The sequence below is a fragment of the Schistocerca cancellata genome, chromosome 1 (assembly GCF_023864275.1).
Source record: "Schistocerca cancellata isolate TAMUIC-IGC-003103 chromosome 1, iqSchCanc2.1, whole genome shotgun sequence".
NCBI lineage: Eukaryota > Metazoa > Arthropoda > Insecta > Orthoptera > Acrididae > Schistocerca > Schistocerca cancellata.
In genome coordinates this window covers 868,592,068-868,619,738 of record NC_064626.1, presented here as the reverse complement: position 1 = coordinate 868,619,738, position 27,671 = coordinate 868,592,068, and the positions used below count along the sequence as shown (strand labels likewise).

General features: G+C 38.0%; 1 protein-coding gene across 1 annotated transcript in view; it reads right to left on the bottom strand.

Annotated features, from left to right (window-relative positions):
- Nucleotides 1–27,671, bottom strand: part of LOC126189843 (cilia- and flagella-associated protein 251-like) — a 794,634-nt gene that overhangs the window by 667,428 nt on the left and 99,535 nt on the right. The window contains exons 4-5 of the mRNA XM_049930974.1: nt 14,116–14,262; nt 13,924–14,027 (exon numbers count right to left, since the gene is read on the bottom strand). Coding sequence (XP_049786931.1) covers nt 13,924–14,027; nt 14,116–14,262 — 251 coding nt within the window. The remainder of the gene's footprint in view (nt 1–13,923; nt 14,028–14,115; nt 14,263–27,671) is intronic.

Below are 27,671 nucleotides of genomic sequence, written 5' to 3'. Positions count from 1 at the left end.
AACCTGAAACATTTTATTTCAGAAATAGAAATGCTCATTTAAGAAGTGGAAAGTCTAATTAGGCAGAAGCAATCCGTATGGACTACAAAGAAATTTGTGCTTACCAAACATACGTTCTAATGATCTCTATTACAAAAGGCAGTTACCGTTTCAATATTCATCAGCTTTCAAATGCCACTTAAGGATTCTACACTTACACTGAAGATATTAAAAGAAAAGGGGCCAAATCATTTTGTGGTGGAATTATTGGACAAGAAATTCAAGAATCTTGAAGGTTTTGTGAATTCTGTTCAGCCCAGAACAAGAATTACAATGTTCTAAGACAGTGAAAGTAACTTTGCCTATTAGAGGGCAATCTTTTATGGAGTATGATAAGGATATGACACTGATTAACCCAACACCAACAGATGTTACAGTGGATTCAGTGCAGATCATGGTTGAAGTACAATGTAAACCTATGCCTCTCGATGGTCAGTCAAGATATGATACAAAATGGGGGTCATTTCTTGAAAAGAAATATTCGAGGAAATGTCCATAGATAGTCATTACAAAAAAAATCCTCATTCTTCACAGTGACTTCAAGAGCAGCAATCTGGAGAATACCCATTTCCTGCTTGTGGAGTGAAAATACAAAAATATTATAAAACATTATTTTGGAATAATTTTATATAAGGCTAATAATAATGATAATAATGAGTGTTTTTGGAAGTCTTCTGGCAATATCAAAAGAAAAGCATCAGGACCTCCAGGTTTTGAGGCAGTATTGTGGACAAGAAGCTAGTGTGTTTTACACACACATTTTACTCCAGGCTGAGAAGTGCATGTTGGGACAAAGTGATATTGTATTTTATGCTAATTACCACTTTACCACATGAAGTTATAATAGCAAAGAGGAACTGTTTGAAACAATGGAAAATCCAGGATTGAAGTATAATGAAAGGATAGATTGCTACTCACCATATAGTGGAGATGCTGAGTCACAGACAGGCACAACAAAAAGACTGCTGCACAAGAAGCATTTGGCCAAAAGGCCTTCTCCCACATTAGACAACATACACACACAAATTTATGCAAATGCAACTCACATGACCATTGTCTTTGACAATGGTCTTGTCTGTCACAGGCAGTGGTAATAGAGTGTGAGTTGCATTTGCATGAATGTGGGTGTGTTGTCTAATACAGAAGAAGACTTTTGGCCAAAAGCTTCTTGTGTAGCAGACTTTTTTGTGTCTGATACATAATGTTTAACAAAAATGTGTTTTACTTTCAATATCTTCTATTCTGCTCTATACAGGATTAATCAGATAAAACTCGCACCACAAATATCCCGGAAATGGGGAGTGCTACTGATGTATGGTTTTCACAGGACGGATTGGCAGTCAGCGGCTCGTATTGTCAGCCAATCAACAGGTTGTAATAATACTTAGAAAGCACTTTTTTGTGCAAGCATACACTTTTTTAAATGTAACAATCCCCATCGACAAAAACAATCTAAAAGTAGATTAAATGTCAGTGATGTTTGTTGCAGGATTCTAGTTTGAGTCATTTACAGGATATCGTATTTTTAAAGGTTTCCACCCTGAGAGCTGTTTGTGCCATTCAGCCTGTGTACTTGCTAGGCATGATGTTGTTATTTTTGCTTAAAGTGTGCTTGTGTGTTGCTTGAGTATATCGTGACTTGCTAGTCAGTTAGTGTGTGACAGTTCAAGTGGTAGGTCATGAGTGGATAATCAAGATTACCAATGCAGGAAAAGATGACATGCTCATTGTGAATGGATAACGTAGGAAGAATGCAGTTTATTTTTGTGCAGTGCATGCAGAAAGATATCCCAAGAGATGTCATACATCTCACAAATTATTTTATCTACCATTTAGGTGAAAATGATAGTAATACCTACACAACATAACAAAGGGAAATACTGGATGACAGAAGAGAGGGAAATTAATACTCTTGCTGCTGTTGTAGTTGATCTGCACATTAACTCCCGTGCAGCTGCATAAGGAAGTGGTATGTATCATGCAAGTGTCCTACACATTCTCCACTGATATAGGTTCAATTCCTATCACATCTCTCTCCATCAAGAGGTGCATGTAAATGATTATGAGAGTCCTGTTAACTTCTGTACATGAGCCTTAAGACAGGATACTCCAGATGTTTCATGTATACTATGTAGTGATGAAGCCACATTTACCAATCACAGCCAAGTAAACTGCCGAAACAAGCTCTATTGGTCTGTTGACAATCTCCATCGACTTTATCACATAGAACATCAGCATCAATGGAGTGTAAATGTGTGGTGTGGGATAGTGAACCATCAGCTCATATACCCATTTTTCATAGACAGAACACTGAATGTGGACAAGTATCACAGACTCCTAACAGACCATCTTCCACAGATTCTAGAAGACGTTCCTCTGCAAACTAAAAAGAACATGTGGTACCAACATGATGCCTGTCCAACCTATAGTGCATGAAGTACTACAGCATATCTTCATGAATAGTTTCCAAATCTCTGGACTGGACACAGAAGACCTGGACTTTGGCTGATCCATTCCCCATATTTGATTCCTGTAGACATTTTTCTGAGGGGAAAGCTAAAAAATGCTGTCTGTAAGGACGTACCAATTACACCTAATGATATGCAGTGATGTATTACTGGAGCCCACTTGGACATATCCACTGAAATGGTAGCAAGTGTGTAGCAGGTGTTTCATACCAGACTGGAAGAAGTATTGCCACTGCCAGTGTTCATTTTGAACATAACCTGTTATGGTCAACTGCCTTGTTACTGGTCAGAATCAGCACAACTAGTGCGTGCACTTGTGCTGTTCGTTAGTGTGTGCTTCCACAGGTACTGTCAAGTGTCAGTGTGTGAACTTTCCAAAATACAATATCTCGTAAATGATTCACACTAGAAACCTGCAACAAACACCACTGACATTATAAATTACCCTACTTTTAGTTTATTTTTGTCACTATGCATTGTTCCATTTTTTAAAAAGTAAGTTTGCACAAAAATCTGCTTTCTAAGTATTTTTACAACCTGTTGATTGGCTAACAATAGAAGCCTCTGGCTACCAATCCATTCTGTGAAAATCACACATCAATAGCTCTTTCCATTTCCACAGTATTTGTGGTGCAAGTTTTCGATGGATTACCCTGTATAGGTAGCACATTTTTCCCCTGTAGTACATGGCATTACTTTAAATATTACACAAATAAAACTACAGTTTAAGTATTTAAGGTACCAATTTATATTATATTTAATATATGTAACATATCCTTCCAAATGACTTGAGTATTCAGTAATTCTTTTCATTAGTGCCATGAAAATTGGTTTCAAACTTTAAAATTGCTCTACTGAACAATTTTGTAATGTGAACAAAGCACATTACTTTCCTGTGGTCTTGATTAGTTTTAACACTGAAACTATACCGGTTTCTTGTCATATATATGTCTTTATTCTATGTTAGTAGGTTTAAGAACAAAATTATACAAAATCTGAAGAAAATAAGACATTCTGTATGCAATGGCTTTAACATAAATAATGACACAAGTGTCATTATGCCCACTTTCATCCATTTCTCAAGGTTATTGTAAAACCACTTATTCTCCTCTTTTAAAAATGGAATCATTTTAGCTAAATCCTTTCTTTTTTCTTCAGACAACCTAGGTTGGCAGTGTAGTGTTTCCAGCTGCAGCTCTTGAAGATCAGAAGGCCTCATGTTACTCTTCAAGATGTAATGTTCCTTGAACTCTTCAGTTGCACTGAGAGCTGATCAAACTTGCAGCACCCAAAGCTGTGTAGCAGTCAGTCTGATCCACTGTGCTTTTGAAATTTTCACATTGGTGAAATTCATATATTTTTCAGCAGCTAACTTACAGCTGCAAAAAAATGTTGCTTAACAGTCACTGTAAATAGTGTTGTGTGCATCGCTTCAGTGATGAGGTGAACTAAATCTTTTGGAATTTCACACACAGCTAGCCTCTTCCATTTCTCAATGAGAGCAAAATCACAACCACAAGACATAAAAGAGTGTCCTTTCACCAAAAACTTGTGTTCTATTTCCATAAAGTAATCTTTTGCTGTTAGGTAGACCCACAGGAATGTCATAAGCTTATTTTTGTGCTGCCCCCAGCAGTTGTCAATCCATAGTATCAGTTCCTTTTTACAAGTAACTTTTGATGCAAAAAGTTTGTGCACACAGGAAACAATTTCATTCCCAACCCTGCCACATAGACCCTCACACCAGTGAAATGTGATTGGTTTGATTATCACCAACATGAATGCAAAACATGTAATTTGACAGCTATCATAAATAGTTAATCTCATTGTGCCTTAATGGAAAAAGGGAAATCACTTTTTGTCAATCCACTGCAGATTTATGCACTTCCAAGTTAGGCCCCTGTCTTTTGACTGTGGCAGCTTTGATGAAATCTGTAGCTTTCTTTGCTTTTTGGTGAAATACTTCCAGCTGCTATTTATTGTCTTTATTATTGGGATCACACCTCATTATGGCTTTAAGAAGATCACATGTACAACACACGTCACTTGACAAATGATGAAATTTTAATTTGGGGAATTTGTCTTTAAAGAACAGCATAGAAATGGTACATGATTTTAGTGTATTCTTGTAGCTTTTGAAATTCCTTGAATAAATGAAAAGTAGTGAGGTCTTTACTTAAGAACTTTTTGTCAGCTGATTTCCCTTTCAAACAGTGAGTGGTTTTCAGTCTGGGTATAGCGTTAATAAGTTCAACAACCAACTTTTCATCTTCTTTTGTATATTTCTGGTGTTTTGTCTTATTCCCTAGCTTTACTTCACAGGTAATCTTTTCTTTTGGTCAATCTGATAACCTCACAAAATGCTCCTTTACATTCTCTTATTACATCTCCCTCACCATCAGGCAAAGTGTGGAATACTGTTACTTTCTTCTTGGTATAACTGGTTGTGCAGCACCTTCCTCAGTATACAACTGAGCAATTTTGTTACTATCATTATTTATTTTTTATCTTCATCTCTTCACTTTGCAAACATGCATATAAGACATGGCATATGTATTTTGCTTCACAGTATCTTTTAGTGAATGGACCTCAGTAAACAACATAAATTTCTGGTCATTTTTAAATCGCCATACTTAGGTCTTTGCAGGTTAGTATATGATTCCATGGAGGTAGTTATCTATTGAAACAAGGCCCCGGTAGTAGATGACATTCCGTCAGAACTGCTGATAGCCTTGGGACAGCCAAACATGTCAAAACTCTTCCATCTGGTGTGCAAGACCTACGAGAAAAGCAAAATACCCTCAGACTTTAAGAAGAATAATTCCAGTTCCAAGGAAAGTAGGCAATGACAGTTGTGCATATAGCACAAATTCTTTACAAAAGAATGGAAAAACTGGTAGACACCAACCTCGGGGAAGATTAATTTGGATTCTAGAGAAATGTACAAACATGCAAGGCAATACTGACCCTATGACTTCCCTAAGAAGATAGGTTAAGGAAAGGCAAACATACATTTATAGACTTAGTGAAAGGTTGAGAAGGGAGTGAGACACGGTTGTAGCCCATCCCCAATGTTATTCAGTCTGAAAATTGAGGAAAGGAAACCAAAGAAAAATTTAGAATAGGAATTAAATTCCATGGAATAAATAAAAAAAATTAAAGTTTCCTAGTGACATTGTAATTCTGTCAAAGACAGCAAATGACTTGGAACAGCATTTGAAAGGAATGGTCAGTGTCTTGAAAGGAGGATGTAAGATGAACATAAACAAAACCAAAGCAAGGATAATGAAATGTAGTCAAATTAAGTCAGGTGGTGCTGTGGGGAACTGGATTAGCAAATGAGATTCTTGAAGTAGCAGATGAGTTTTGTTATGTGGACAGCCAAATAACTAATGATGGCTGCAGTAGAGTGGACATAAAATGTAGACTGGCAATGGCAAGAAAAAGTTTTCTGAAGAATAAAAATGTGTTAACATTGAATATAGATTTATTTAAGTATCTGGAAGTTTTTTCTGAAAGTATCTATATGGACTGTGGCCATGCACGGGAGTGAAACATGGATGATAAAACAGTTTAGACAAAAAGAGAATAGAAGCTTTTGAAATGTGTGCTACAGAAGAATGCTGAATATTACAGGGTGTGTACACGGACAAGGGAAAAAAATTCCCAGATTTTTCCTGGATTTGCCCGTTAAAAATACACTTTCTCCCAGGTGAAAACTCACTTTTTCTGCATTAAGTTACAGTATATTTTCCCTTGCAACTACAAATCTTATCAATACTTTGAATGGTTATGGTTTTATACACGGGCGTAGAATTTCCCGGCACTTTACAAAACAAAACTCAGGGAAAAAGACACGTTTTGGAAATATCTTTGATATGCAGCAGCATGTAAGCTGAGTATTTTCGTATTACGCAAGTATACATTGAAATTCCACCAAACACCCCATGTTACTTTCTGAATCATTGAAATCGAGATTGCAATGCACTTTTGTAAGCCAGTCGCAGCTCATGTCACGTGATCTCGGCAGCCAGTGACAGCTGATATTCAGAGCATAGGTCACGTGATGCACTCCTCCACCAGCAACATCACTGTTAAGAAGCACGAACACACAAAGTAAAAGTTTAAATTAATATACATAGCATTGCTACAAGAAAAGAAAAGCTTTCACATATAATATTGGTCTCAAAGGTTAATAAGCTGCAAGATAAGCTAAGCTTTCGCATATAATGTTGATCTTTTTTGCGCATGTTACACTTTAAGACATATCACACAAATGTGCCAGTAAAATTTTTAATAATGACATAAATGTCTGATCTTCAGGTTTCAAAATTCTTAGCAATGGCTCATCATCAAAGAGTTGATTTTTAAATGAGAGTCAAATGCTCGGTGATTTAAGAAATTCATCGTACATTCTTGCACATAGTTCAACTTACACAAAAGGATATTTACTTTGAAAGTAATGCTTTTCAAACCACCATTCACAATATTTTCCCATGACCTGTTATAAATAGGTTCGTTTCAGCAGTTGCCAGAGAGCACAGATAACAAGCGACACCGTGCTTTCGGACCTACCATGACTTAGGAAGCCTGTATGTACGTACATGTAAAACATTGAAAGATATTACATTATGTCATTAAAGAAACAAGACATCAGAGGATACTCCAAGAGCATCGGAATTTCGTGAACCATACTAAAATGTTCACATTTAAAGTGCACATTTGTATATCCATATTCCCACTGAAGTAGACCTCGACCTGATATTACGCTTTTCAATGTGGTTTTCGGGATATAAATTTTCTTGGAGCACCAGTACTGTATTATATCATGTTTTGTTCTTTATTAGGGCATAATGCCATATGTGCTAGAAGATGAAAATGTGCATCTGAAATGCAGCAAAACAGTTGAAACTAGCCATTACTGTGGAATTAAACATTTCATTTCAAATACATTGACTGCCCCTGCAAACGTTCAAATGTGCATGAATTCCTAAGGGACCAAACTGCTGAGGTCAGCGGTCCCTAGACTTACACACTACTTAAACCAACTTAATCGAAGAACAACACACACACCCATGCCCGAGGGAGAACTCGAACCTTCGGTCGGAGGGGCTGTGCAATCCGTGACATGGTGCCTCAAACCGAACGGCCACTCCGCACGGCAACTGCCTCTCCAGAAAGGTTAAAGAAAGTCACATTTCTTTAGCGAACAGACAGAAGTAACTTCATTGTTCTGCAAGGCAATTAATGCTTGACTGTTAGAAAGGTGGAAATAAAATAAAATCTGAAACTAATAACATATTTTGGCCTTCCGTAATTATATGAATGTACTTTAATTCCCTTGATAGCTCCAGGTTACAGATATCTGTTTTGTTTTCAGTTGACGTGAGGGTAAACGAAGAGGAAACAGCAAAATCATTAAATGTAAACATGGGTCATGTGGAGACTACCCACTATAACTCAGACTGCTCTACACACCAGCCCCAGACCAATACTAAAAAACATCGAATTTTCAAAAATATGTTCATCTTGTAGTGCACATCTTTCTGAAAAGTCTGAAACATAAAACATGTGTGTTTGAGGAAATGCAAGACATGTTATTAGGTCTTAAATGTGCCAAAGTGCAGTGCTACGCCTCTTCATACAGCATTCTTCTATCGCACGCCACTGTATTTCACTCTGTGGCATTGAAATGTGTACATTTTGTAATGGATGCCATCAAACTATATTCAGGACAGTGGAAATTGAAATGTCCTGTGATGCCCCTACTGTTCCCAGTCGCCCGGTTTGACAGCCTCCACCGTTTTTTCTTCTTTTTTTTTGAAGTGGGTGGGATTATTTGCAATCGGGAGAACAAGAACTCTTCAGAAAATTTGCACTCTTTATGGCCTATTAGCTGATAACTTGCTGTTTTGTGTGACAAAATTAATTATAGGACACATAAAACCAACAAAGACAAGAGACAAGCAAGAAAGTATAAATTTCTACAATCCTTAGCTCCTAACATTTTTTTTCTCTCTAATCTTGCTACAGCTTTACATGGCGTGCTTTCCTTTCTGCGAAGAATCTATTACCTCATCAAAGTTTGTCAAACATTCTGTTACATCAAAAATTGAAATGTCATTATCTAATACTGAAAAAGCTGTTAATACAAATAATAGCGAAGACTGTTGTGGTTTCTCAATCAGATTATGTCTATTTTGTCACTGTCTGCTAGACAAAACAAAATAGGCCTTTCTAATATTGCAGCAATTTTGTAACACACACCAAATAAACAAGACTGTTTTGGCACAAATGGTCATTGTTTTGGCACAAATGGTCATTGTTATAACATGACAGAATATAATTCACGAAGTACGAATATTGAATGCCTATTAGGTCTACTACAAGCCAAAAGCTTTATCTTAGGAAATACTCATAGTTTCACGTTTAATTCATACGCACAAGTTTTTCAAGCAAGAGATCAAAAAGTAGTATTATGAAAATTTTATATACATTTGGAATCATCTTATTCTTCCATAATTTGTGTGATGTCCCCATTTCTTCTCCTTCCTCATTCTAACAAACAATCATCACCAATTCTGTAGCTATTCCTGCCATTGTCAAAATTTGTTCGCCTGCCAGAATCACAGGTTCCCAATTATTCCCTGGTTAGGCGTTGTTACATGTTCGTACAACATGTTTTCCACGTCACTTCCAGAATGGAACTTAAGCAGCTGCTAGCTGGGGACCTGTAAAAATTTCATTTTCCTGGATACACCAAGAAGATAATACGTAACCTTTCTCATCTGTTATCCCTGTTAGTCGTTTATTTCCATTCTGGTAGTCTGAATCTATGGATTTGGCTAGTAATTATAACAACACTTATCATTCACAAACCCAATCAATCACATAATCAGACAGGGATTGACATTCATCCATTCAGCTTTACTCTGCTCAGCTCATATAGCCCTGTCCCCTTTTGTCTGCAGAAAGTTTATTTCTAGACAAGACGAGAATTCTCCTGACAGAGACATCTATGCATGCATTAAAAAATCAGCTTCTGATTCATTCAGCAATCAACTTAAACTGTGTTAAAAAATGTTCGAAAACCAACAGCGATGCATTTCAAAATCATATGAATAATTGATAGACCAATGTGCACTGGATGCTAGGCATTTTGTGAAACAAGTTATGAAGAATATGAATCAAGAAAATGAATCTGGTGCCCCTTCTCCTGGTAACATCTAGCTGCCTGCTTCGACTGCTTGCACAGCAAACAGCCACATTCCTGTAGCCAGAATTGGGAGAATGTACTACTCAAACGCGACTCAACTGAGCGTGTGCATAAGCCCGCTCATAACTGCTAAAACGAATCTAATGTAAACAGTTGTGATTTCATGCTCATCGGAGGCAATTTGTTGTTATGAAGCATTGCATAGTCTTCCTAAAGCCTTTGACACACTTTGCTGTTGGCAGACGCTTGCATGAGCACTGTGTGTCATTGTTGTATATAGCACATTTCCTTTGCAATTTAAGCAATTTAAGGTATTTTCATTTTTTTCTCTCGTTTTATTGTTGAAGTATTATTCTGCAGTAGCGGGGTACAATAATATCCTTTGTTAGAGTGTTAGTTCTTACCAGTCAAAATTACAAAAATTTAACAGAAAACTAAAACAATGAAAAATTCCCAAAATTATAAATACTTCCCAGGTTTTTCCCGGTTTTCTCCCAGATTAAAAAATTCCCAGGTTTTTCCCGGATATCATGGTTGTCCTGGGTCGTACACACCCTGATATTAGGTGGGTAAATCACATAAATAATGAGGTCCAAATAGAAGTGGGAGAGAAGAAATTTGTGGCACAAGTTGATCAGAAGAAGGGATGGATTGATAGGACACATTTTGAGACATCCACGGATTGCCAATTTAGTACAGAGGGAAGTGTGAGGAGTAAAAATCATGAGGGAGAGCAAGAGATGAATAACCTCATAATCAGAATGATGACTTTTCTTGATAGAAATTTGTTTCAATAATAAATTAAATGCATTAAAATACATTAATATCACTTATGTTGGTTCCAAGCTTTATGATAAATTTAGCTTAAAAAAACAATATTGCCTTTGTGAGTTCCTTTTCTCCACTGCGTAGTTTCTTCCTTTCACTTTGAGCACTTCCTTCACCTCTCTTCCTCCTTTTTGTCCCAGTTGTCCTTTTCATTTTGTAATATTGTGTATTACTTATGAATGACCTAAACAAACACTGTTTTTAGCCTTGTTTCACAAATTTTATTACTGTTGCTGCACAACCTAGGTTTCGATTCATAAGACCATTTTCAAGTACATTACTGATACCAAAGACAATAATACATAGATAAAAATGATGATAAGCAAAGATAGTCATCTCAGTTTCCTCTTGAATCGATACTTGGCTTACTGTAAAATTACTTCAATGACAATTTTTGACAAATTACATATGGAATTATACAATTCAGCAATTATACTATCATGACTAAACATACCTAGGAATACAGGTAGGCATCAGCCAAGAAATTTTTATCTACTAATGAATGAGGCCCAAAGTTTTATTTCTATCCTGAAGTTGTGATATCATCTAAACGAGGTGAATAATTGAATTGGGTTTGCTTCTTTAATAATAGGTGTGGGTAGTGTACACATCTGTTTCTTTACTTAAAAAATCTCTACTGGCTGAGTTTAGCCCCCTTTTCCTCTGTGTGTAAAATTTGAACATCTATTATGTATTGTGGTTAATGTTAAGGCAATTTTCCACAAAGGCTGAATGAGACTTCTTCAATCCACAGCTTCTATGATGTTCTTTAAGCCTGTGCAGATTGACTTCCCTGTCTGTCCAATGCACCAAGATTGACACTTGTAATATTTTATAAATCCCACTTTTTGTGATGGCTGGTTGTTTTTCTTTTGCACTGAACAAGGCAACTACCTATTGCCTGAGGAACATAGAAAACCTCAGAGAAACCATTTGCCTTCAAAATGTTACTTAGTCTGTTTGATCTGCGCCATTTCTTTTCCAATTTGTCTTTGTTTTTCATTGGGGACAGTAGGGACCTGGCTTGCTTCTTCATCTTTTTACCTAGAATTTTGTCAATGAAGTTGGGGTCAAATTAATTATTTGTTGCTATTGTTTTTATTGTATTAATTTCCTGGTCAAAGTCTTCTTGAGACATAGGGATAGAAAGGAGATGGTGGATCATGTGGTAGAATGCTGCATATTTATTAACTCTTAGATGATGGTAGGAAGCTGGGACGAATGTGTCAGTGAAGGAGTCTTTTTGATAAATTATAAATTTATGGCTTCTATCTCTTGTGTTTAAGCTAATGTCCAAGAAATTTATGCTGCCCCCCCCCCTCCCCCCTCCCAACTCCATGCTGATCTTTACATTAGTATGCCACTGGTTTATATTTTCCACAAATTTGTGGAGTTGTCTGTTGGAGCCTTTCCACACACAAATAATATCATCAACACATCTATACCAATACACAACATGTTTTGCCAGTGGTTCCCCCTTAAGAAAATCAGTCTTCCACTTGTCCATGAACATTTCTACTAGTAGAGGGGATAAAGGTGAGCTCATTGTCAGACCATCTGCTTGCTGATAACAGCCCCCTTGAAAACAGAAATAATTTTGATTCAAACAACATTTGACTGTAGTAACAATGCTCAGCTGTTCTTCTGGATTAATGTTGTATGAATACAATGATTGTGACACCATATCTAGACAATCTTTCACTGGAGTACTTATGAACAAGCTGTGCACATCAAAAATGACTTATTTTGCATTTTTTGGAACCTTAACATCCATTAACTTGTTAAATAAATCCAAACTGTTCTTAATTCTATATTGCCCTTTGAAGTTCAGTTTCTTCTACAAGATGGTGTTGACCCTCCTGGCAACCTTGTGTACTGGAACTTGTATTGCAGATACCACTGGACAGGCTGGAATTTTGGTTTTTATTTATGTGTAATAATTGCTTCAGCAATGCCCTATCATTGCAAACAAACTACAGAGCTACTTCAATTGTCAGCAGTTCACACAATAGCATGACAAGATATAAACAGAGAGTTGGCACATGACTCTTCATTGGAACATCAATGTTAGTGTTGGACACAAGCACCATTTTGTAACAGCTGTAAGCATTGTTTCCCACTGTTCTGGTGCTTGTGACAGAATATATGTTACTGGCCTTGGTACTTACTGCTGAATTTCATCAATAACTCAAATTTTCATTTTTTGGCACTTGAACCATTATTTATCAATGTGCCAATGTTCTTGACGTTTTATAAAGGAAAACTGTGTTCAAAATGTTGGGAGAGTACTTTTAGGAAAGAATAAACTTTCTTGTCTATTGTGTGTCCTTGGTAAATTTCTTCCCAATTTCCATTCTACAAATACTTCCTGAACAGGGTACCATATATACTGTGTTTTCTTCTCAGTTAAAACATGATTGATGAAGACACTTTAGAACAGCCATTTTCCCACCATGATCATAAAAACTTGTGGGAAATGGGGTAGCAGCAGTGTGATATCAGAATAGTGACACAGAATAGAAATACAATTTCAACACTATTTATTGGTAAGCACAATAGACATAACTCATGTAATTGTTATGAGCATACAGAGCATACTAACTCCCACTGTCTCAAATGCTAGCAGTCCCCCTTTTACTATGTTACAGATGTTATGCTGCCACAAAATCTTTACTAAGGGACTCAGATTCATTTAATGGAAGACAGTTGCATTTAGAATATGGTAGATGAACAAATTCTGTTCCAGTACGTCCTTCTACTATTGTTGGGAATGTTTCTGTGTGGATCTAACCAGATGTGGACATCAGAAAATTAAGTGCCCTCAATAAGAACTGTCCTAGATGCAATGAAATTGTAGTAATTATCAACAGCTACAATAAGAGCAAACTGTCATTAACAATAGTGTAGTAATGTTTCAAATTAAAAAAAATTATATCTTCTGCACATGTGCGTAAGTGGAAGCAAGTGAAGGCTAACTCAACAAAAAGAAAAATTGTTGTGTGGCACCTGGATGCTGTTTGTTTGCCATTACATTACATTTACCTAAATATAGAGACAGTACTCAAATGAAATATTTAAACCTACATACTATATACAGAAGATTTTTCCATGCACTTAGTTTTCTAAAATTATAATTCCCAAAGTAATTGTGTTCTCAACTAGTTACACTTAGTGATATTGTTGCATTGTGCCATAACAATGAGTGTGAGTTAATTTAAGTCTACAGATACTAAATTACAGCAATAAAGACTAAATACAAATATTGAGGAGGAACATGATATTTAGACATAGGGAAATCAGAAATTTTCAGTTTTTTTCTAGAACCTCTAAAATGTTAACATGTCCATTACAACTCATTTTAAATAATGTTACCATTTCTCAGTTTCCCATATTATAACTGCACTGTCCTTTCCTGCATCAGCTGTTGCAATCCACCTGCCTTTTGCATCAATAGCAAATGAACTGATATGGTTTATCTGAAGTAAACATACATATTACTCATTAGGGATAATAATATAGTGCAAGTTAAAGCTTGTAGCCATGTTATAAGTAATCATTACTTACATGTCCTTGAAGCAATCTCATCTCTTTGCTAATATAATCATATAATACACCAACATTTGAACTAACATAGAAGATGTATGACTGCACATTTGTAGTAAGGTTCAATACTGGTTTGTTCACACTGTATCCAAAACACCAATGCAGATTCTGGAACAAGAAAGCAAGCAAACTGAAACTTAAATCTTTTCTTGTCCGAGAGCAGTAAGATAAATTACGGTAGTGATTTTGACTGACCACATGTATCACCATTGACCAAATACTTATAATGCAGAAAATAATGTTTTCCACATTGGAACCATAAACATGGGATTTAATGACCATAATGGTCAGTATACCATTTTTCATACAATAATAAAAACCCACAATGCAAACAGAATTAGTTAAAGAAGAATCAATGCTAAGTGAACAAAATACAGGCACCTTCTGACAGTTGTTAGCTAAGGAAACAAGGAATGTAGTATATGAGCAATGCCATTCCAGTCCAAGCTGCCAGATATGGTGGTCATATGGGTGTCAGGTGTGCTTGCCTGTGTGAGTGAGTGTGTGTGTGTATTTACTTTTCTGGTGAAGGCTGTAACAGAAAGCTACTATGCAAATGTCTTTTCACTGTTCCTGTCAACAACATGACATGTAATCTTTACAGTAAATAGCAATCTATCTTTTCCTTATTTGTGATGAATTTCATGCTTACTACAGGAAATACAAGACAGTGGTTAAAAAGTCACTGTATACAATATATACATACAACATTGTATATACAAGATATATAGAATATATAGAATCTGCTGGAAACAGGATATAATCTATGTGGAAAATAGTTAAAAAACAGGCAGATATGTCACTACCAGAAGTGCCAATATGAAGCTATGTCAAGATAACAAGAAAATAACAGACACAAGGAAAGTAGCAAATATCTTCTACAACACTTTTTAAATATATATGTGGCAAACTATTCAGTAAGGTTATCCCAAATAACCAAAATGCACCATAATTAAGAACAACAGCTCTGATAACTTATTGTATCAGTACCCAACAAATAAAAAAGAACTTTTAACTCATAAAAACCTTAAGAATGAAACAGTCTTCAGATGTAGATTGTATACATGATAAAATTATAAAAAGGCATAAAATTTATAATACTGAGATCTGTCCACAGCATGACATGAGTATAGAAAGAGCTGTCTCTGAATTTCTGAGTGAAATTTACCAGAAAGTGGACAGTGGTAAATATATTACCAGTTTATGCATTGACACTCAGTATCAAGATCATGAGGCACTACTAAAGAAATTATATCAACTAGGCATCACAAGCAAACATAATCATCACAAGCAAACATAATCACCAGGTCAGATCATCCCTTTGTGGATGTAGACAAAAAGTGGAAATACACTCCTGGAAATGGAAAAAAGAACACATTGACACCGGTGTGTCAGACCCACCATACTTGCTCCGGACACTGCGAGAGGGCTGTACAAGCAATGATCACACGCACGGCACAGCGGACACACCAGGAACCGCGGTGTTGGCCGTCGAATGGCGCTAGCTGCGCAGCATTTGTGCACCGCCGCCGTCAGTGTCAGCCAGTTTGCCGTGGCATATGGAGCTCCATCGCAGTCTTTAACACTGGTAGCATGCCGCGACAGCGTGGACGTGAACCGTATGTGCAGTTGACGGACTTTGAGCGAGGGCATATAGTGGGCATGCGGGAGGCCGGGTGGACGTACCGCCGAATTGCTCAACACGTGGGGCGTGAGGTCTCCACAGTACATCGATGTTGTCGCCAGTGGTCGGCGGAAGGTGCACGTGCCCGTCGACCTGGGACCGGACCGCAGCGACGCACGGATTCACGCCAAGACCGTAGGATCCTACGCAGTGCCGTAGGGGACCGCACCGCCACTTCCCAGCAAATTAGGGACACTGTTGCTCCTGGGGTATCGGCGAGGACCCTTCCCATACCATCTCCATGAAGCTGGGCTACGGTCCCGCACACCGTTAGGCCGTCTTCCGCTCACGCCCCAACATCGTGCAGCCCGCCTCCAGTGGTGTCGCGACAGGCGTGAATGGAGGGACGAATGGAGACGTGTCGTCTTCAGCGATGAGAGTCGCTTCTGCTTTGGTGCCAATGATGGTCGTATGCATGTTTGGTGCCGTGCAGGTGAGCGCCACAATCAGGACTGCATACGACCGAGGCACACAGGGCCAACACACGGCATCATGGTGTGGGGAGCGATCTCCTACACTGGCCGTACACCACTGGTGATCGTTGAGGGGACACTGAATAGTGCACGGTACATCCAAACCGTCATCGAACCCATCGTTCTACCATTCCTAGACCGGCAAGGGAACTTGCTGTTCCAACAGGACAATGCACGTCCGCATGTATCCCGTGCCACCCAACGTGCTCTAGAAGGTGTAAGTCAACTACCCTGGCCAGCAAGATCTCCGGATCTGTCCCCCATTGAGCATGTTTGGGACTGGATGAAGCGTCATCTCACGCGGTCTGCACGTCCAGCACGAACGCTGGTCCAACTGAGGCACCAGGTGGAAATGGCATGGCAAGCCGTTCCACAGGACTACATCCAGCATCTCTATGATCGTCTCCATGGGAAAATAGCAGCCTGCATTGCTGCGAAAGGTGGATATACACTGTACTAGTGCCGACATTGTGCATGCTCTGTTGCCTGTGTCTATGTGCCTGTGGTTCTGTCAGTGTGATCATGTGATGTATCTGACCCCAGGAATGTGTCAATAAAGTGAGCGGAAGACGGCCTAACGGTGTGCGGGACCGTAGCCCAGCTTCATGGAGACGGTTGCGAATGGTCCTCGCCGATACCCCAGGAGCAACAGTGTCCCTAATTTGCTGGGAAGTGGCGGTGCGGTCCCCTACGGCACTGCGTAGGATCCTACGGTCTTGGCGTGCATCCGTGCGTCGCTGCGGTCCGGTCCCAGGTCGACGGGCACGTGCACCTTCCGCCGACCACTGGCGACAACATCGATGTACTGTGGAGACCTCACGCCCCACGTGTTGAGCAATTCGGCGGTACGTCCACCCGGCCTCCCGCATGCCCACTATACGCCCTCGCTCAAAGTCCGTCAACTGCACATACGGTTCACGTCCACGCTATCGCGGCATGCTACCAGTGTTAAAGACTGCGATCGAGCTCCGTATGCCACGGCAAACTGGCTGACACTGACGGCGGCGGTGCACAAATGCTGCGCAGCTAGCGCCATTTGACGGCCAACACCGCGGTTCCTGGTGTGTCCGCTGTGCCGTGCGTGTGATCATTGCTTGTACAGCCCTCTCGCAGTGTCCGGAGCAAGTATGGTGGGTCTGACACACCGGTGTCAATGTGTTCTTTTTTCCATTTCCAGGAGTGTAAGAAATTACAAAAATATTTTTAAGATAGTTGCAAAGGCCGCAAATAATGAGCAAATAATAGATTTATTTGGATAGTGAAAACAAATCAAAGGCAGTATGGTCAGTGATATGCAAATGAAAACACAACAAAGAGTGCTTTTATTATTATGACGAGAAAAAAAGGAAAGAAAGTTTCTGATATAAACATACATCTAGAAAATCACAGTATTGGACTCCCAAAAACTCTACGTTATGAACATAGTGTAAATACATGTAGTTATGTGCAGAGCTCGATGTGCAGCGAACCTAAAATGTTTGTTTTGGCAGATAGTCATGGCAGGGGTGTCGTAAATATACTAAGAAGCGTACAACCAGACACAGAAATAACCGGTATCATTAAGCCTGGAGTTGTAAGATCTTGTGAAAAAATCAGTGACACTTGGCAGTAACTATGTTATAATTGGTGGCTCAAATGACGTGTATCATAATGAAAGCGAGCATGCAACGAGAGCTCTGAAGGAAGAAATACAAAAACTACCTCTTGTAAACTTTTATGTGGTCAGCCTCCCATTGAGACATGACTTAAGACCAAAGTCATCTGTAAACACTGAGTTAACAGCCACAAACAGAAAGTTTGAGAAGATCTGTAAAAGCTTCCCAAATGCTATCTTTATAGATATAAATAGTGATCTGAGGCAGTGTTTCACAAGACATGGTCTCCATAGAAACACTAGAGGAAAGAGGGAAATGTGTTCGGAGATACTGAGGAAGATAAAAGGTGAAACTGCTGTGAAGAAAGCCACAATCCCATTTCCTGCAAAAACCGAATCAGTACAAAAAAGGACACTGTCAAACTCAGAATTAATATTGACAGAGATAGCTAAACCACCGCAGTCATTGGAAATCACTGTGGGCCTATCTTCCTCAACAGGACCTGTGGGAGATGCTGTTACAATTAATAGTGAAGTGAACACAGATGCAAAAGCAAATGGCAGTTTTACAGTCACAGATAAAATATTAAAAACAAAAACTTCAGCAGCTTCAGCAGAAACAAGAACACCACCTGAAAAAGCAGTAGCAGCAGGCAGCCAAAAAATGTCTTTAAGGCCAAGAAGTGCAGCAATGCAGGAAAAGGACTTTCTATGGCGTTATCACAGAACAAAGAGAGTGCCTTCCCAAAAGTAAACTGCAAAAACATCACCTACTAGGAACACAGAGCAGCCAAATCACCAGATGGATTTTTTATTAACAAGAGGAAGCAAGTAACATGTAAGCTGAAGGCCACTGCATCAGTGTCCAAGTTACCTGCACTCACATCAAATGACAAGGACTCAAATCTCGCACAAAAAACAGTGAACGAGGGAAATTGCAAGATAAACAGTCAATCATGGGTAAATACATCTGCTAATAAGTATACTAATGTGTTAAAACTCTTACACCACAATGTTCAAACTCTAGAAAAATAAGTTATTTCAGTTTGAATTAGTAAATCTTGAACTAGAAATTGATATTCTATGTGTAACTGAACACTGGTTAGACAAAGACCAGATTATGTCAACTGTGATTCCGGGTTACAATCTGGCAGCTATTTTTGTAAAAGATTATTTAAAATTTACTGCAGTAGAAAATTATCAAAGCTTGGCAAGAGACAAAACCTTTGAGCTGTGTGTTGTTGATTTGACAGATGTTAATATTTTGGTTGTAACACTATATAGGTCTGGGGACTGGGAAATTTTCATTAAAAATTTTGAAAGGCTGCTAAATTTTATAAAGTGTGAGAGAAAGAAAGTGGTTATTTGTGGAGATGTAAATGTAGATTTTTTACAAGATTCAAATCATAGAAATGAAATGTTAAATATAGTCAATAGTTTTGGTTTTAAACACACAGTCAGTTCCCCAACTAGAATTACTTCCGATAGTAAAACTGCAGTTGACCAAGTTTTTATAAGACTATGTGACTTAAATTATAGCACTAATGTTATAAATATGGGTTACAGTGACCATGAAGCTCAGCTCCTGTCTATTGAACTGAAATCGGGCCTTAAGTGTGGACCAAAAGCTAAAATAGTTGAACAAAGACACTTCAGTGATGACAACATTAGAGTGTTTAATTTTATGCTGTCAAGGGAAACATGGGGCAATGTCTTTAGTAAAACTGAAGTAAATAGCATGTTCAACAGTTTCCACAATGTATACCTTCACTACTTTCATATAGCATTTCCAATGAAAAAACGGAGGATTAAGATAGTAAAAAATAAATGTTGGATAACGAAAGGCATAACTTCCAGTAGAAAGAAAAAAATTCTTCACTGTCTTATTAAGCACAGAAATACTACTCCAGAATTCAGAAATTATGTGAAAAATACAACCAAATATTCAGCAAGGTAATAAAAGAAGCCAAAAAACGAAAAAATGATGAGTACATCTCAAATGCAAACAATACAATGAAAGCTGTATGGAAGGTTATTAGAGCAGAAACTGGTACAGAACAGTCAACTTCACAAAATATCTCTCTTCAAATTGAAAATAACAGACACTCAGACCCAAAAGAGGTAGCTGAAAAGTTTAAAATGTACTTTACTAATATAGCAAAGCAGTTAATCGAAAATCAGTATGACGATGGACCTACATGCCTACCAAATTATTTAAATGCTAGTGTTAAGTCTATGTTCCATCCAACAGTCTACTGACAATGTCGCTGATATTGCATGGTTGCATTGACGGGATGGTCATTTGACATATGTGACCTGCTTTCCTGACACTGTTTACTCCACTTGGCAGTGTGTACCAGAGTTGGCACTAAGTGGCACTTGCATGAACCCATGAGTGAATGGTGCCAGAGACGTGAATGTCCACTGAATTCTCATAAGCATCCACTGCTACCAGGTTAGAAGCTCACTCTGGTGCAAATGGATGGCTGCAGGAGTGCTTTGCCTATGAACTGCTGCCAAGGGATGAGTTTTGTTGCTAACTCGGAGCCTGAGGACAGCTAATCCTTATTGTTCTTCTAAGTCCACAGCTGTGGACTGAGAATGTGGGCTTCTTCAGTTGAGTTGGTTGCCCAGACTGACATCAGCTACTGGTTGGCTTATAATGTGATGAAGACTTGCATGAACCCAGCATAGCATAGCCCTCTGCCAGACTGTGCATAACTGCTAAGATCAGAGGGTATTTATATGAATTAACAGCGCAGTTGTTGTGTCAATACATTGCTTTCAGGCATGTACCATTCAACACTCTTGAGTCTCAGTGGTTTGCAAATATTCTGCAGGCTGGTTTGTAAGTACATGGGCTTTCTGCAATGTCACCATAATTATGTGGCTTGGACTAGGAGCCCTGTGGTGTACGAACAGGCTACATTGGGAAATAACATGTCACCACCTCCACACCTGCCTGTGTGACTCAAATAAGGCTGCAATGGAGCTGTGTCTCACACAGTAACACAAAAAATTAGTGACAGCATTACAGTACAGTATATGTCAACCCCATGATAAATTTTGATCTGATTTAATTCCTAAGACTTTCACACAGGTAGCTTACTGCAGATCCTGCATTTTGTGGTGCATCTAAACATCATTTAACTTAACTTGTCATGTTTTAAAATGCATTAAATGAGTTTTTTGAATGTTCAATTTCAACCTATGTTCTTTTGCGCCAGTGTTGAAAAGTGGTTGCATATTTGAATATCTAGAAAACAGCATTCTTGAAAGGACTGATTAACTGTTGTGGGTAGGGGCTGCACATTTATTTTAAAGACCGCCTTAAAAAATTTTGTTGCTGTTCTGTCCCATCATTCTGATGTTTTACTTTTTGGTAAACAGTTTTGCATTTTTATGTTTTGTATTAGTTTGGCTGAATATACAGAAAGGTTCACTTGAAAATTACAACGTGCCATTACATACTTACAAAGCAACATTTGCCTTACATATGTAATTTTCTATGTTAATGTTTACATTGATAAAGAATTTATTAAACTGTTCTGAAATTTGAGCAGGATTTATAATACTTTTGTCCTCTATCTCGATTTTGGAAATTTATAGCTGTAGTACCTGTTTCATTCATTCATTCATTCATCCATTCATTCATTTATTTATTAGTCCATTTGATTCATTACATCCTTAAACAGTACATTGAATATAGGACAAGTCAAAATTGCGAAAGGAGCAGAAACACACACACACACACACACACACACAGAGAGAGAGAGAGAGAGAGAGAGAGAGAGAGACAGAGAGAGAGAGAGCATGACAAAATTAATTACAGATAACAATCATAAATTACAAGTGACAAATAGAGCAATTTGAATTTAGCCATTATTACATAACCATTGTTTACAAGGCTATTTTTTGTAATTTAAAAATTCTTTTACAGAATAAAAACATTTTTCCACTAGAAATGACTTAAGATTATGTTTAAAAAAATTTTTATGTTGCTGCGATTTTAAATCACTGGGTAGGCTGTTATCTTTTTTTGTACAGTGCTGTTCTGCACTGTGACACGTGGATATTATTTGTGTTTCTTGTGTTGTGACTGTGTATATGCTTATTTTGTTGAAGATGTCCAGTTTGGTTTAAAAGATACTCATTTGCGAACAGGATACACTCATATATGTAAAGGCTCGGTAGGCTCATTATTTTCATCTGGATGAAATGTGGTCTACATGTTTCCAGTTTTCTTAGGCTGCAGATAGCCCTGATTGCTCTTTTCTGCATTCTAAAGATCTTTATGCTGGTGGCTGAATTTCCCCAGAAGATTAGCCCATATCGAAGTAGTGCATGGAAGTATGCATAATATGCCTGAATAACTGTTGACTTGCTTGTACTTTTATTTGACACACGCAGAGCATAACAAGCTTTTGAAAGTTTTTTCTTGAGTTTTTTTATATGGCAGTCCCATTTTAAATTATCTTGTATTCATAGGCCTAGAACCTTAGTGTCAGTAACCGAGTTCAGTAATGTATTTTCAAGGTATGGTACTGTAACAAAGTTTTGCACAAGTGGAGAAGAGTGGAAATTCATAAAGACAGTTTTTTCTTTATTTCTTATTATTTTATTTTTTTTAAACCAGCTAGTAATTTGGGACATTACAGTATCTATTGCTACTTCCAATGAGATTTTGTCAGCAGCTGTTATTAATATGCTGGTGTCATCAGCAAATAAGATTAGTTTTCCCAAAGTCATTTATATCATCAGTATAAAGGAGGAACAGTAGAGGTCCTAGGACAGAACCTTGTTGTTTAATATATATATTAGAGGTTTTAACACATTATCAGATGACTTTTTAAAGACATAGTCTGACACACCATGCAGTCCGCATAAATATTTGTTTTTGAGTGACCTTATTATTTGTTTCACCTCTGTTTCCGTGACTGTAGACCATATGTCTGCAGAAATCATATCTGGGGAACATTGCAGTACTTCAACACTGTCGCTCAAGATTTGTGGCACTCCTTATCAACTGGAATCTTTCCTAACAGCCTAAAAACAGCTAAAGTAACTCCACCGTTCAGAAAAGGGGACTCTGAAAATGTAAATAATTATCGTCCAGTATCCCAACTCAGTGTTTTCTCCAAAATATTTGAGAAAATTTTCTACAATAGACTACTAAACTACATTACAAAAAATTCATTACTCTCAGCAAATCAACATGGATTCAGTAAATCAAAGTCTACAACAACAGCAATGTATGACTACACAGCAGAGGTTTCCTAGTCTCTTCCGTCCAGCACCACCACCTCCACAACCCACCTCTGCATCACCTCTACATCATAGCAACTCAACTAACCACTATCCTTTCTATCAAGAGTGCTAGTTCTGCAAGGTCAGTAGGAGAGCTTCTGTAATGTTTGTAAGGTAGGTGATGAGGTACTGGCAGAAGTAAAGCTGTTACGACGGGGTGTGAGTCGTGCTTGGGTAGCTCAGATGGTAGAGCACTTGCCCACGAAAGGCAAAGGTCCTGAGTTCGAGTCTCAGTCCGGCACACAGTTTTAATCTGTAAGGAAGTTTCATATCAGCGCACATTCCGCTGCAGAGTGAAAATCTCATTATGTCTAAAAATTATTTATCTGATAATATATTTTTTATTCATATTCATATTTTATTAATATTCATATTGATCCATTTCATAATTTTGATCTTGAACCATAAAAATTATCAATTGTAATTGTCAACTTAAATGATCTAAAAACCAATTTACAGTAAAAACAATTTATTATGCTTCAGTTTTCATGCTTTCATTTATAATTTCTCTAATTTTATTATTAACCATGAAGTCAATTCTGTAAAATTACAATAAGATGCTATTTTTCTTATTGACAAAATTTGTAACCTTTGTTAGGGGTATATATCTTGCCATAAATAATTATTTTTAGAAAGCAGTATGAAAATTAAATCTGGAAAACAATTTTGATTAAGACAGTTATGTTAATACTGACTTGGACAACAGCCTATTCTGGAAGGTACTGGAAACTGGATTGTTAATACTTATGAAGAATTTTGGTGCCAAGTGCACCAGAGTGGTTTTAGTACATTTAGTGACTTTGGTTCATTTTACTCTAAGATCGATTTTGTTCTTTGTCTCGTGTAAAAATGTTCCACAGTGTATATTCTTAAGAAATGCTGTTCTAAAAGAGTATATCAAGACAGTAGAAATAAATAGAGATGGTGGTAAAAAGCTATACAATATTCCAGTGACTTGCTATTTGAAAAACTGTGGACCAAGTATTTTTAAAGTTTATGTAGGAGCCATCCTAGACACTGAAACTGACTTGGCAAGTAAGTAATATTTATCTTCAAATATAATGTTTATTCCATTCAGGGATTATTTCAGTTTTAACAACACTTGAATAGTCAATTCAACACAGTAAATTTTGCTTTGTTATTTCTATGAACACTAGTGGGAAGCATGTTACATTACACAGCACAATCAACCTCCACACAGCATGGTCTCGCAACCACAGGATGCAGTTGTCAAACAGTGAGTGAGCAAACTATTGGTTTCTGTGGTTGTTTCCCTGCTTTATGTGTAGAGGGTATGGAGTCTCAGCAAGTGATACACAAGGATTTGAGGGTTATGTTTGTACAGCCAGGGAACAAACTGATCTTTTGCAATTCCATGGTAATACAAAGGAACATTCTTTACAGCTCATAAGATGTGGTCATTGTAATTTTCCAGACAAATGGCACCTTGTATGGAGTCAGTACCAATAGTTTGTGTTAATCATCATTGATATGGCCATATGGCTAGTCAGTGCATACAGCCAAAACAGATGACGATAAGGCATAAGATGTGAGCTTGTGTTCTGTCACAAGGCTTGCTGTGAGTGTATTTTGTGTTCCTTGGTGGGTATTGGAAATTAAGGTCCCACCATGGCAGAGTCTCAAATGCATGGTGTCACTAGTCAGGGGCAGTTCAGGCATTGGCTAATGAAATAGTGCAATTGAGAACATGTAATACAGACTCATGAACAGGGTTCAACTGAGAAATCTGTATTAGAATCAACCACAACCAATTGGATCATCTGCTTCTCTGGAGAGTCAACTGATAACGTAGTGTCTTTCTTGGATAACATACAGGGAACAGCTACTATGGAGTTGTCACAGCATCTTTTATTACAGGTGACAGAGTTACAGTTGGTTAGGGAAGCCAGAACATATCTCAGATGTGCAGAGGTTCCAAGAGGTGTACAGACATTTGGAGAATTGTAAAAGGCCTGCTACAATGGTACAAGAAATAAAACAGTGTGAGTTCTTTTTATGAGCAGTTGGTACTCTGTCAAAGAAGCATGATGAGATGGGAGAGAATTTTGTGGACAAAGTACAGAAAGTCAATGTGCTGACACATGAATTAGGGGTGAGTGATAAGGCAAATAGAGCCATACTCCATGAAGTGAACACTGGGCACTGGATGCATTTTTAAGGGGTTTGCCACCTGGTGTGTCAAGAAGGGTGAGAACTAGCACCCAAAAGGATTTATACTCTGTGGTCAGATTAGTCACAGAGTTTGAAGAAACTGATGTGGTAACAATAATGTTGAATCAGAGAGGAGTATTCTCCACTAACATGATGTCTTGTCAGTGGAGAATACTCCTCTCTTATCCAGCATCAGTTTCTTCGAACTCCATGGCTAATCTGACCACAGAGTATAAATCTTTCGGGGTACTAGTTCTCACTTTTCTTGACATATCAGATGGCAAGCCCCTTACAAATGCACCCAGATGGGGAATGATGGGACATATGCAGAGGCAATGCCGCCAACCTCAGTGTGGTGGATGTGGTGTGGTTGGACACCACTAATGTGATTATGGAAATGGCAAGGGGAAACAAGAAATGAATAAGCACTTGTTAAACACAAAAGGGAACCCCAGGTCCACTGCATGGAATTCCTGATAAATTTCAATGCAACTAACATGGATACAGATCAATAATTATGGAGTACAGTAGGAATAGCAAAGGTTAGAAAGCACAAGTTGTTACTGGATGCAGGGCTACTCGCATCGGTAGCAAGTATGGACCTTATGGATCAGAAGTGATCAAATGCTCCATATTGTAATTTACATGAGTTAGAGATAGTGATGTGGAGTCTCTGGGTTCATTAATGGCAGATTTTCATGCTGGGGTGTGGCTTTTTAAGCAATGTGTAGAAGTCTTGTCCTGGGTTAGTGATGGTTACTATGTGATCTTGGGATTAGACTTTTGACAATGCAGCAAGCCAACCCTGACCTTAGGTGGGGTGTAGTTGAAATTAGAGTGGCAACATTCCTGCTAGTGAAGACAGTCACCTGGGAAGTACAGAAGCAAGGAGCATCTATCTTTAGTAGTGAACTAACTGAACCGCAGTTAACTACTCTAAGTATTAATTCACAGATTATTGTGCTGGAAGGCACCAGGAAGTTGGTCTAAATAAATGTGGGAACAGAGCGGCCCATTAACACATTGTGTTTTGTAGAACCATTGGCAGGAAGTGATGTATTAGACACAACGCTTTGCTTTGTAAGGAACAGCATTGTACTCATAACACATTTCACAAACCATATTACTGCCTTAGTACACAATAGATTCAAAAGAGTAAAATCTAACCCAGCCATTTGTCAAATGATTATGTAGTTTTGAGGACAGCACTTTGTTCAAATGCCAATCTTTACAAACCAGCACCACCCCAAAATAGTCAGTCCACAGTCTGAAAATTCATTAGCAACACCTATGTCAAGAAAATCTACACTTAGAAATCATATTACTAAAAGCTCTTTGTAAAAATTCTGCATGAAAATCTGCACTCAATAATCATTTGAGTCACACTAAATAGCAAGTTCTTATAACATAGCCTGACGTTGATTATTTACATGTGTAACGACTACATATGATGATTCCACAAGTAGAGATTTGTTCTGAATCTGTTCTAGGTCATCATTTACGTAAAACAGTGCATTGTGTTCATAAAGTAAAGATCATGCTTTTTTCTTCCTTTTTCTCCATCAGTCTTTGGACTGATTTGATATTGCCCACCACGAACTGCTCTCCTGTGGTGACCTCTTCATCTCTGAGTGGAACTTGCAACTTAAATTCCCAAGTACGTGCTAGATGTATTCCAGTCTCTGCCTTCCTCTGCAGTTTTTACCCTCTACAGCTCCCTCTGGTAACATGGAAGTTCTTCCCTGATATCTTAACATGTGTCCTATCATCCTGTCCCTTTTCGTTGTCAGTATTTTCCACACATTCGTTTCCTCTCCAATTCTGCACAGAAATTCCTCATTCCTTACCTTATCAGTCCACCTAATTTTCAACATTCTACTGAAGCACCACGTCTCAAATGCTTTGATTCTCTTCATTTCTGGTTTCGCACAGTCCATGTTTCCCTACCATACAGTGCTGAATTCCAAACATACATTCTCAGAAATTTCTTTCTCAAATTAAGGCCTATGTTTGATACTAGTAGACTTCTCTTGGTGAGGAATGCACTTTCTCTCAGTTCTATTCTGCTTTTTATGTCCTCCTTGCCCTGTCTGTTGTGGTTTATTTTATTGTACAAGTAGCAGAATTCCTTAACTTCATCTACTGCTCGACCATCAATCCTGATGTTAAGTTTCTCACTTTTCTCATTTCTGCTAGTTGTCATCACATTCACCATTCTTCAATATACTCTTAACCCATATTCTGTACCCATTAGACGATTTATTCCATTTAGCAGATCCTGCAATTC